This window comes from Lolium rigidum, chromosome 5 (assembly GCF_022539505.1).
Source record: "Lolium rigidum isolate FL_2022 chromosome 5, APGP_CSIRO_Lrig_0.1, whole genome shotgun sequence".
NCBI classification, from domain to species: Eukaryota; Viridiplantae; Streptophyta; class Magnoliopsida; order Poales; family Poaceae; genus Lolium; species Lolium rigidum.
The window spans coordinates 215102194-215114292 of record NC_061512.1 but is presented as its reverse complement, the minus strand read 5'-3'; the positions used below and the strand labels follow the sequence as shown (position 1 = coordinate 215114292).

At 45.5% G+C, this 12099-nt stretch overlaps 1 protein-coding gene and 1 non-coding gene across 2 annotated transcripts; both read left to right on the top strand.

The window, feature by feature from the left end:
* The first annotated feature begins 1863 nt into the window (after positions 1-1863).
* LOC124657064 lies at positions 1864-11510 on the top strand. The gene is made up of 14 exons (XM_047195684.1): positions 1864-1962; positions 2077-4861; positions 4973-5143; positions 5255-5620; positions 5743-5824; positions 5906-6012; positions 6146-6658; positions 6919-7218; positions 7498-7932; positions 8068-8146; positions 8241-8344; positions 8482-10398; positions 10482-10919; positions 11026-11510. The coding sequence occupies exons 1-14, from the start codon at positions 1864-1866 to the stop codon at positions 11244-11246; spliced, it is 7617 nt and encodes a 2538-aa protein (XP_047051640.1). The 3' UTR covers positions 11247-11510.
* A 515-nt stretch (positions 11511-12025) lies between these two features.
* TRNAT-AGU lies at positions 12026-12099 on the top strand. The gene has a single exon. It is a non-coding gene; the product is annotated as a tRNA-Thr (tRNA).

Below are 12099 nucleotides of genomic sequence, written 5' to 3'. Positions count from 1 at the left end.
TAGTCACAGGGAATTTAGCAGCTCTAGGTGCTAGAATTTGGCAACGAAATTAGCAATTATAATAGGAATTTGGCAGCTATGCATTAGGAATTTGGAAGCTATGTGCTAGAATTTGGCAGCCGAGTCTTACGTTGGCAATTTTCAGGGGTAATAGGTGCTGTTAAATAATCTGATAGTTATGACTAAATAATCTAGTAGCTAAACTGAATAATCTAATGATTGGTCGCAATTTTTAAGGGTAATAGGTGTAGCTAAATAATGTGATAGTTATGGCTAAATAACCTGGTAGCTAGTACTGAATAATCTGATGATTGTATTTTTGAGTACTTCATTTATTTGGAAGAACCCGATAGCTAATATCAAATTAACTGATAGTTGTTGTCAAATATCCTGATAGCTTTGTCAATCTCAGTTTCTCATTTGCACAGAAAGTTATGTGAAATTTGGGCCTAATTAAAATTTAGGTCATTCAAGTCTTTTGCTATAGTGCTAAGGGCATGCCCAATGCATAGCCCTAGGGGTGTTGCCTCACACCTTTAAGGCTAGTCATAGTGGGGAGTAACTTAGACTAGTAACATGACATATGTTACTAGTATAAGTTACTACCTCCATAGTGGGTAGTAACTTATATGTGGTGTCATGCATTGTGTCATTTATTATGGTATAGACTCAACTTGTCTTGGGGTCTGTGATGTTATGGTAACATAGCTAGTTACCACCTCACTCTCTTTCTTCATTCATTGCCATGCCATGTCACCAAAATGTCTTGGGTTGTGTGATGTTACTAGCTAAGTTACTCCCACTATGAGCAGTCTAATTAGGTTCGGGTGGTCCAAAGTAGGTTCGGATGAGGAGGCAGCCTCTTCATCAGGAGGCAACCTCTTCAGCCATAAAGTGGAAAATGTGAGAGAGAAAGAGAAAAACCAAATCAGCTTTTGAGAGAAAGACATATTAATGGGACCATAACATGGCATGCATATGTCAAAAGTTTTATCCAAGTCTAATTGGACAGCTGCATCCATTAGTGGTGTGAAAGAGTACCGGTGCAAAAAAAAGTGATATCGTAGTGCTATTACTATGCCAACTCATGCATGCAAGAGAGCAGCGCTCGACCCGAAAAGGTAAAGTGCAAATACAGGCTAGGAGAAAAAAAGTGAAGTGGACGATTCTCTTTTGGTCAGCCGCCGCACGGAGGCTGCCTGTGTGCGGCGCCGCCGGGTAGCCCGGTCCTTCATTAAAACCGAAAAGCACGAGCGCCCCGTCCTGTCAGCTACCCAATACGCAAGAGCCTACCTAGTGGGAAACTGTACGTGGAGCGCGTAGCCGCATCCGAGCCTCCGTGCCCACGAAACAACCGCCCACATCATTCCTCCGACCCTCAACTAATGACGCGTGGACCCACCTAAACCGTCCAGCTTCCGCTGCCCCACACAACAGCGTAGCACCCCGCACCGCGTCCCCGTACACTCGCACGCGGTCTTTTCACTGGGCGGGAAGCCCCAAATTTCGAAGCCCACGCCTCCTTCCCCAGCAAGCCTCCGCTTCCCTCCCACTGCCACCCCGGCCCCACCGGTCACTCACCAGCCCGCGGTGGTCCCCGCCCGCCGCTCACGAACTGGAAATCCCCCCGACGCTTCGGGGATAATCATAACAATTAATAAATCGATGATTGAAATCCCATTCCAAATCCGAGGAGCCCCTTCATAATCTCGTTCCGCCTTCCCCTTCCTTCCGCTCCCAGTCCCAGAAATTCGAACGGCGCGAGAGAGAAGCCTGGATCTGCGGCGGAGATGACCGCCGTCTCGTGTTGATCTGCGGCGGCGGACTGGACTGGGGTTCTAGGGTAAGATGGATTTCGCGGGGATGAAGCGGAGGGAGCTGCAGGCGCTCTGCAAGCGCCACGGCCTCGCCGCCGGCGGCACCAACGCCGACCTCGTCGCGCGCCTCACCGCCACGCTCCCGGTACGGACCCCGCCCCCCTCCTCAAACCCTCGCGGTACTAGTAGTTCACGGCACCCTAACGGTTGCTGCGGGAACGATTGATCCTGGTGTTGATTTCCTCCTGTTGCTTTCTAGGGTTCCGGCGAGGCGGTCGGGGTGGTGGTGGGGAAGGGGTGTCTGAAGCGGCCGGCGGGCGGGGATTCCGATGCGGCCAAGAGAGTCTCCTTCGACGTCGAGGAGGCGGAGGCGGGTGCCAGCGGGGGAGCACGCCGGGGGTCCCTGGCGACGGGTTCGCCGGCTGTCCCCAGGAAACGGGGGAGGCCCAAGGCCGGGGAGGCTCCTCCTCCTGCCGCCGCCAGAGGAAACGGAGGGGGTCGGCGGCTGACGCGTTCCCAAGCCGGCGGAGATTCCGCTGACGAGAGTGACTCTGGAGAGGCAGATGGTCCGGCGAGGCGGTCCGACACTCGGAAGAACCCACCCAAGGCTGAGCAGGAAGAGGATGCAGCTGGCAGGAGGCATCAGCTGAAGCGGAAGACCAGGGAGAACGATATCGAGGATGTGGATGGCAGCCTGCAAGCCGGAGTTTCTCGTAGGAGCACGAGGTCGGGTAGCCTTCTGGTCGAGCCTGATGCCTTGCTGTCTCCTGTTGAGAAGAAAAGAGGGAGGAGGAAGGTGGCCGATGCCAAGGAGAAAACATCCGTCGCGGAGCAGCCGACCCAAGCTCTACCTTCAGGTAGAACTCTAAGATCTGGAGCGGTGGTGGTCGCTCCAGTGCCACCTGTTGTTTCCGATAGTAAGAAAGGCAAGAGGGAGGTGCAGGAGGAGGAGCCTGCTGTGGAGAAGGTGGCCGAGGTTGAAATGTCTCCTGTTGTGAAGAAAAGAGGGAGGAGGAAGGCAGCAGATGCCAAGGAAAAGACATCAGTCACAGAGCAGCCTACTGAAGCTCTACCTTCAGGTAGAACTCTAAGATCTGGAGTGGTGGTGGTCGCTCCAGTGCCTCCTATTGTTCCTGACAGTAAGAAAAGCAAGAGGGAGGTGCAGGAGGAGGAACCTGTTGTGGAGAAGGTGGCTCAGGTTGAAATATCTCGTAGGACTACACGATCAGGCACAGTAGCAGCTCCCTTGACTTCGCCCAAGGTCATTGCAAAGAAAAGGGGGAGAAAGGCAGATGATGTGCACTCGGATTCAGGGCTGGATAAGAAAACGGAAAATAAGAGGCAATCCAGTAGACTCGGTAGTAGCATTCACCATCCTGCTTCTGCTGAAGAGGAAGCAACTCTTGAACAAGCTGCTGCTCCCATCAAGGGGCTCCCACCAAGGATAACTCGTGGAACCATGCTCAGTGGCGCCAAGGATGGCGTGGAAAAGCTAGACGAGCATGTGGGGTTGAAAAAGAGTAAACTCCGGAAAGGCAGTGCAACGGTAGCTACAAGTGGCGGTGAAGTTCCATTTTCTGATGGCAGTGGTAAGGCTTCTGCTACAGACATGCAAATAGAGGTACCTGGGCCCGTGAGAAGATTTACACGGAAATCTGTTGTTCCATCGTCTCTTGAGCCTGAAACTAATGGCACACATGAAGATGTGGAGAAGAAACAAACTGTGACAAAACCTGCTGGGAGATCAACCCGTAGATCTGTTGCCCCGGTTATACTTGAGAAAGAGAGCAAGGGTCTCACTAAAAAAATCGTTCCTGAAGATGTGGAGAAGAAACAAGCAGTGACGAAACCTGTTGCGAGATCAACCCGTAGATCTGTTGCCCCTGTTATACTTGTGAAAGAGAGCAAGGGTCTCACTAAAGAAATTGTTCCTGAAGTGCATGCTAAGCGACCAACACGGAAATCTGTTGTCCCAGCTATGCTTGAGAAGCAACCAACAGTCAAGCAACCTGTTAGAAGGTTAACACGGAAATCCGCTGTCCCAGCTATGCCTGAGAAAGATAAGAAGGTTGTACCTGATATGCTCAATAATGACAAAGAGGATCGTACTGAAATGCAAAGTGATACAGCTGGACATTTGGAGAAACAACTAGCAGTGAAGGAGCCTGTGATGAAATCAGCTAGTAATTCTGTTGTCCCAGATGTGATCGAGAAAGAGAATGAGGGTTTAAACGAAGAATTGAAGTCAGAAGTTTCTGCGAGGACACCAGCATGTAAGTCTGCTGTTCCTAATGCTGTTACTAAGAACAATAAGGATCACAATGAATTTGTCAGAACGGAAGAGCTGAGTGTTAAGACAAGGAGTGCACATACAATCCAAGTTGCTTTGCAGAATGATGAGAGTCTGCAGCGAACAACACGCAGATCTTCGAAGTTAGTGACATCACCGCCACAATCGAAGCCCACTGCTTCAAAGGGAAGACCTGCGAAGAGGAGACGGACATCATCTTTGCAAGAAGATATTCCTGCTGAAGAGCAGGAGGAAGACCAAATTGCGTATGGAGCCCACACGAAAGATGTAATTGAAGTAAAAACTACTACTGACTTGGAAATTGGAGTGCTGCCATCTGCAGCTGAAAAATCAGATTCGCGGGATCCACAGCTTAACACTGAGCTGGCGAGCATGATAGCTGAGGAACCTAGAGCCCACAAAGATGATGTGATTGAAGTAGCAGCTTCTACTGACTTGGGGATTGGAGTGCTGCCATTCACAGATGAAAAATCAGATTTGCAGGATCCACAGCTTAACTCTGAGCTGGAGGGCTTGGTAGTTGTGGAACCTGGAGCCCACACAGATGATGTGATTGAAGTAGCAACTTTTACTGACTTGGAAATTGAAGTGCTGCCATTCGCAGCTGAGAAATCAGATTTGCGGGAGTCACAGCTCAACTCTGAGCTGGAGGGCATTGCAGCTGTGGAACCTGGCCTTAGCCGTGATGAAGATGATACTAATGTTTTGGAAAGTGAGCTGGAGGGTACAGCAGGTAAGTAAATCACTGTTGCTGTGACTCTGAATTTGTGTTCCTTTTCATGATGGTTTGTTCAGTTTCTTTTGATGTAAATATGTAATACATATTTTCCAAATACTGTTTCAGGTACTTCTACTGACTTGGAAATTGGGGTGCTGCCATTCGCAGCTGAGAAATCAGTTTTGCGGGATTCACAGCTCAACTCTGAGCTGGTGGGCATGGCAGCTGTGGAACCTGGCCTTAGCCGTGATGAAGATGATACTGATGTTTTGGAAAGTGAGCTGGAGGGTACAGCAGGTAAGTAAATCACTGTTGCTGTGACTCTGAATTTGTGTTCCTTTTCATGATGGCTTGTTCAGTTTCTTTTGATGTAAATATGTAATACATATTTTCCAAATACTGTTTCAGGTACCACTGAGAAGCCTCCATCCAATTTACCAATTCCGGACAGTAAACATGTAGGAGCTTTATCAGAGGAGGCAGTGCACTCAATTGAAAGTGATGCTGGAAGGTGCTCTGCAAATTTTGAACAATCACCCACTGGGCTACAGTTCCTATTCTCACAGGGAATCGCAGAAAGATCCGCTACACATAATGCAATTCCATGTCCTGAAAACAGTGTAGAAGAATCAGATGTCCACAAGGTTGAATGTCAAGTTGAAACAGCTGTTTCTTCAAAATCTGACTCATATAATTGCTCTGATGAAAATTCAGTAAGAGCCGAAGAAAGCGGGGGTTGTACATTTTCGTCTCAGCAAAATAATGAACAAGAAGGTATATCTTTAACTTCTTTTTTTTGCAGGTTTCTGGTAGACTATAAGGTTCTTACTTTTCCTGTTTTTAATCTCTTACTTTTTATTCTGTATTATACAAGAGCTGAATACTTTATTCACCAGGGTTTTCAGTATCCAGTTGCCCAAAAGATTTGGTTTCGTCTGCCCAGTTAGATCCGCCCGAGGATGCGGATCATGTAGTGAGGTAATTTGATTTTCCATAACTGAATCACAGAAATGATGAATCGTAGGGGTCTCTCTTTTAAAGTGGGAAGTGAATTTACAGGGATGTTTTTACGAAGGACTTGATTTGCAAGGAGGAAGAGAAAAAGCACTATATTCCTTCTTCAGATATTAATGTTCCTCATGAAATATCTCCTGCCAATGAACCTGGTAAGCCTCTACAGAGTACTTAATTGCTTTTGATTTTACCGACTGTTCCCAGAATATGTTGTTTGCATCTTTTTTGTGGAAGTCAGAAATACCATGGTTCTATCTTGTCTTATCCGTGCACCTCCTAATGCAGCCGAGAATGCTTCTGGTGTTAGTGGAGATGTATTTTGCATTTCACAGAGCACCCGTATTTTTGATGAAGCTAACTCTGATTCTTCACGATCAGAATCAGCGGATGCTTTGTATAATCGAATAGCATCTTCCAATACTGAAGCAGTTCAACAAGATAATAAAGAGGAGTGGAATCTACACAATGGAGTCACTCATGGCATCCATGGGAGTGGCATGTCCGAAGCTGCACAGGTTGAGGCATCAGGGAGTGGAAAAATGCTGCTGCCAGATGTAGAAACATCAGCATTTCAAGATGCACAGATTAACCACAAGCAGGAGGGCAATGAATCTGAAGAACACAGCTTTAGCTGCAGTAAAGACGAATCTGGGAAGAACGATATGTCTCAGCTGGCCAATGAATATGTTTTGGATTCTAGCCAGGAGAAGGAGCTTGAGCTCTCACACGACCTATCTGCTGTTAAATCTCCGAAAGTATCTACAACTTGTCAGGATGATGAGCTTGTAATAGGATCAGGTAATCTGAGACACAGACTTGTTTCATTCCATAGTACCACTCCATTTCACAAATAAGTACATCTTGGGCATTTACACTGTTAAAGAGGTTAATTTGATCACTAGTTTCTTACGAAGTATATGTATAAAACCAAAGAAAAATATGAATAATCTGGAAACACTTTTCAAGATAACCTATGCATATGATCTATCGTCTTTTTTAAATCTTTGCTTGAGAATTATGTTGCCTATTGTATCTCCTGACAACAATTTTTACATCAGGGATTGGTCAAACTAGTGGTTGCATAGTACAAGGAAACAACATTGCTATGAATGCCCCTGGTACTGTGGAGCAAGGGGATGACTTGAACCCATCTGCAACTGCCTTGCTCAGCAACAGGGAGAACACACCTGCCTCTAAAATTGACGCTCCTGAGGTTAGCAGTGATAACTTGTTCGTGGTGGATTCGTCTGCACCAGCGGTGCAGAGTGTCAGTGGTAGACTGAGGGAGGCAGGACTTGCTGTGGACAATCCTGATAATAAAATATGTATGGAGCAGGTCAAGCAGCAAGTACTAGAAGGTAAGGAACTAATGATCTGTTATATATCCTACTCTTCTGAAGATCTAAGTTGGTGGCGGTCCTGAACATATTGGTTGATTCAGTTACTGTATATTTTGAGGTAGTCGCTTTCGCATTTTGCACAAACTCAGGACTATGGTTCCAAAGCGTTTAAACAGTTAATAAAATATAACAACAAATAATGTAGCAACAAATGACCATTTAGCTAGTAAACTGTGAAGGATGAGTTGCACAGTTCAGTTATATATTGTCTGAGAGGAATGTATAAATTATTGTCAGGTACCCTAGAGAACACAGCACTAGGTTCAGCTACACCCGAGTCTAATCAACAACGTGGATTATTTGAAGAAGCAGAACTACACTCATTAACGGAGGAGAGATGTTCAGCCTCTGTTACACCAGAGGGTAAACATGACTGTGGATTACCTGATGAAGTAGAACCACACTCATCGAAGAATGAGAGATGTTCAACAGGTGTTGAACAATCACCTTTTAGTCTGCAGCATCTTTTTTCGCAGGAAAGCATAGAAGAACCCTATGAAAATGTTGCCGTTGCAGTTCATGCTAAAAATGAAGTTGATAAGTCAAAAGACATCCATGTGGAATGCGGAGTTGGTAAATCACCTGTGCAAGAAGCTGTTTCAGACCATGATAGCAGTGTTGATTTTGGTGCAGTTTCCAAAAGTGAAGATTGCGCGCATACTTCTGATGAAGGTATGCAATAACATATTCTCTTCGTTCATTCATTGATTTCTTACAGTTTCCTGGAAGAATAATATAATATAATATTAACATATTCTCCTATTGAAGCATATCGACCTGAACTAAATGGTACTGTATTTCTTTCAGGATTAGCGATGTCTTGCCATGAACAAGAACAGATGACATGTCAGCTAGACTCGTTGGAGGCTGCAAATTGCATGAAGGAGTAAGTATGATCTTTTTTAGAATCACGAGAAGCACTTATAATTTTTGTTCGTTTGATTGTATCAACATGGAAATTACACATTTTGGTTTAGCAGATTTACTAATCCTGAGGAAGTACCGTATGATGAAGAAAATAAGAAGCCTGTTCATTCTACATACATTATTTCTTCCTGTGAACCAATACATGCAAATGAACCGGGTAAGCATTTCACCGATCATGTTAATTTGGAAAGGAAGTACTCGCCATAGCATGGATATTAGCAGTCTCTGTCTATCAAACAAATTGGCATGCTCCTAATGGAGAACAGTTTTAACTTTTTTTTACACCTACTGCAGTTAAGCATGCTTGTAGTCTTGGTGATGGTCCATTGAGCAGCTCACCAGTAGCTTCCACTGATGGCACTGATGTGCATCCGCGTTCTAATCCTAACCAGATTGAATCAATTGATTTCCTGGATGAGCCAAAAGGGTCTTCCACTACTGACGCACTACAGCAGGGTCTCAAAGAGCAATGCGACGAGCCTAAGGAAAACCAAGTTACTTTATTGAGCACCTCACTTCTTGCTTCTACTGGTGACACTGATGTGCATCCGAGTTCTAATCCTAACCAATTCGAATCAACTGATCTCCTGGATGAACCGAAAGGGCGTTCCAGTACTGAAGCACTACAGCAGGGTCTCAAAGAGCAAAGTGACGAACTGAAGGAAGATGATAGGATAGGAGCTGAGACAGCCAAAGACTTGGAAAGTGAAGTTGAGAAAATGGATTCTTCAGAACCTGATTCCAGTAAAGGATCTGATATGCATGGTGATCTTGTGCTTCCAAGTGCTGAAAATAAATATGATGCCGTCACTTGTCATGCTGACCCACAAGTTGAGAAAATAGTTCCTTCAGAACATGATTCACATCAAGGCTCTCATGAACATTCAACCCTAGATGAAGGAATTAGGGGTTGCAAGCTTTCGTCTCAGCTAGAACATGAAAAAGATGAGCAGCTAATACTCCCTTTGCTGGCTGCAGAAACATCAGCTTTGGCAGATGAGCAGGCTAACTCCAAGCTGGAGGCAGGTGCATTTGAGAAATGCAACTTCAGTAGTGAAGACACATCTCAGCTAGAACATGAAAAAGATGAGCAGACTCTAGCCCCTCTGCTACCTGCAGAAACATCGGATTTGTCGGATGTGCAGGCTAACCCAAAACTGGAGGCGGGTAAATTTGAGAAATGCAACTTCAGTAGTGAAGGCACATCTCAGCTAGAACATGAAAAAGATGAGCAGACTCTAGCCCCTCTGCTAGCTGCAGAAACATCGGTTTTGTCAGATGTGCAGGCTAACCATGAGCTGAAGGCGGGTGAATTTGAGAAAAGCAACTTTAGCAGGGAAGACACAAGTGGCAAAATTGGTATTGAATTCCAATTGCACAAGGACTCTCATATGGATCCTATCCAGGAAAAGGATCTCCCAAATGACCTATCTGCACCTAAATCTTCTGAACAATCCACAATTATTCAGAATGCGAAAACCTTGGCTTTGTTGGATGAGCAGCCTAACCCTGAGCTGGAGGGGACTGAATTCAAGGAATTGAAAAGTAAAGAAGACTCCCATGTGGATCCTATCGAGGAAAAGGATCACCCAAATGACCTACATGCACCTAAATCTCCCGAACAAACCACAGTTATTCAGGATGCGAAAACATTGGCTATGCTGGATGAACAGCCTAACCCCGAGCTGGAGGCAGGTGAATTTGAGGAACACAACTTAACCAGTGGAGACGCAGGTGCCATATTTGGTACTGCATATGTTAAGGCCGATCTATTGCAGTTGCATGAAGACTATCATCCTATCCAGGGAAAGAAGCTCCCAGATGAACTACCCGCACCTAAATCTCCTGTACAATCCACAGTTGGTCAGGATGCAGGAACATCGACTTGGTTGGATGGACAGCCTAACCCTGAGCTAGAGGCAGGTCAATTTGAGGAATGTAACTTCAGTAGCGAAGATACAAGTGGTCAGGATGCAGGAACATCGACTTGGTTCGATAGACAGCCTAACCGTGAGCTGGAGGCAGGTGAATTTGAAGAATGTAACTTTACTAGCGAAGATACAGGTGGCATATTTGGTACTGGCTATGATGGGAGCAGTCTATTCGAGTTGCATGAACCTATCCAGGGAAAGGAGCTCCCAAGTTACCCACCTGCACCGGAATCTCCTAAACAGTCCATTATTGGTCAGGATGAGAAAACTTTTGGATCAGGTGAGTATTTCTGATGTTTTGAGTTTTTTTAACACTGACAAGATTTTACCTCAGCAAGGAAATGACAGTGCTCCCAACTGCAGATACATCTCCATTGCTGTATGAGGAGTTGGACCTCGAGCTCGAGGGTGAGGATTACAAAGATGGTAAGAAAGAATACAATGAGCGTAATGATGATCAAGCCACTGCAGCCATGCTTTCAACTGGCATGACCAAACCCACACTGACCGATGGATTGGAAAGTGGTATGGCACGGGTGTCAGCTGCAGGAACGCCAGCATTGACAGATGAACAGCTTAACTCTAAGCTGGAGGATGATAAAGAACAAAACCTTTGCTTTGATACTGACACTAGCAACTTCTCTGACGCTGGATTAATGGAGAACAGAAATCTCTTTAGCTTGCCTGAAGACGTGCATACTGAAGCTTGCTATGAACGTGAGCTTCCAATTGGTACACCCACAGCTAAATCTGCTGGAGCATCTGCAGTTTGTCCATATGGGAGTGTTCCTGGATCAGTAGGTCAGTATAGTTCTTGAACTTTTACCGTTTCTTTTTTAGGTATTTAGTTGTTTAGTTCCTTAGCCTGATATTCTTTTGCTTACGTGTCTTCGACTCTTGACATCAGGAACCTGTCAAACTAGTATTAGCACAAAGCTGCAGCGATTCAAAATTTCGAGCGCGGTCAAAGGAAGTTACATCACGGAGCAAGGGGAGAACCTGAGGCCGATTTCTCTGCATGGGAACACGGAGAATGTCCCTGCAGCAAACCCAGATCACCCCGCAGAGCTGGACACAGACTGGTTGGATGAGGACTCGTCAAGGCAAGGAGGCAACGATGGATTGTAGGTTGTTAAGTTAGTGTTCAGAGTTCATTCTTCAACCTTTGGTTGAACGAAGAGACTATATCTGCCAGGAAACAAAGTCAGTTATATATCTCACAGCGTGCTGCTGTGCTTATATATTAACAAAGTGCCTCTTAGTTTGTCTTGTAGTTTAGTGTGTCGGTGATAGTAGTAGACTCTGGTGCAGTTGTCTAAAGTATTATTAACCTTAGGTTGGTCTTGTGATCCTGGCATCATGAACTTGTTAATATACCTGCGTTTGTCATCACCAAGTTTCTCTGTCCTGTGCTGTGCTGCCTCTTGCTTTCTTCAAGTGCAATGTATCTTCAGGGCTTTGCCTTTTGTACTATTGGGTTTCGGTAACCAGAACTTGGTTGGTCGCATGTTTTGCATTGTTCCAGGGTGAATTCTTTCTTTTCTTTGAGATGTTCCAAGGTAAATTCTTGATTAGCAAGGGTTTGCACGTTGGGGGAATTGTGACGCAGATGGAAGCTGAGTAGAAGACGGTGGTACCTCGCTTGATTAGTATGCATCGGACAGATAGCCAGGACCTTGATGTTATGTTGATCTTGAGGAGATTTATCTTTTGTGGAGATAATAGCACTTGCTTTTGTGGAGATTTATCTTTTACTCTCTAGACGCACCATTGTTTACCTGAAGTCTTTTCGCAATGGAGGATTTTTTCTGGGAGGAAAAGACAATGAGAAGAATGCAGGACAGACGAGCTGAGCTTCGTAATCGAAACCCGTCGGTAAAATATTTGCTAACAATTTCTACGCGTCTGCTTTCGTAGCTCAGTTGGTTAGAGCACCCGTTTAGTAAGCGGGAGGTCTTGAGTTCAACTCTCAACGAAAGCA

Bases quoted from the DNA above. Each gene is read 5' to 3' on its own strand.
- LOC124657064 (XM_047195684.1), top strand. From the start codon at position 1,864: ATGAAGCGGAGGGAGCTGCAGGCGCTCTGCAAGCGCCACGGCCTCGCC. The intron at 1,963-2,076 runs GTACGGACCCCG...GTTGCTTTCTAG, and splicing joins GCCTCACCGCCACGCTCCCG to GGTTCCGGCGAGGCGGTCGG. The intron at 7,933-8,067 runs GTATGCAATAAC...TATTTCTTTCAG, and splicing joins CGCGCATACTTCTGATGAAG to GATTAGCGATGTCTTGCCAT.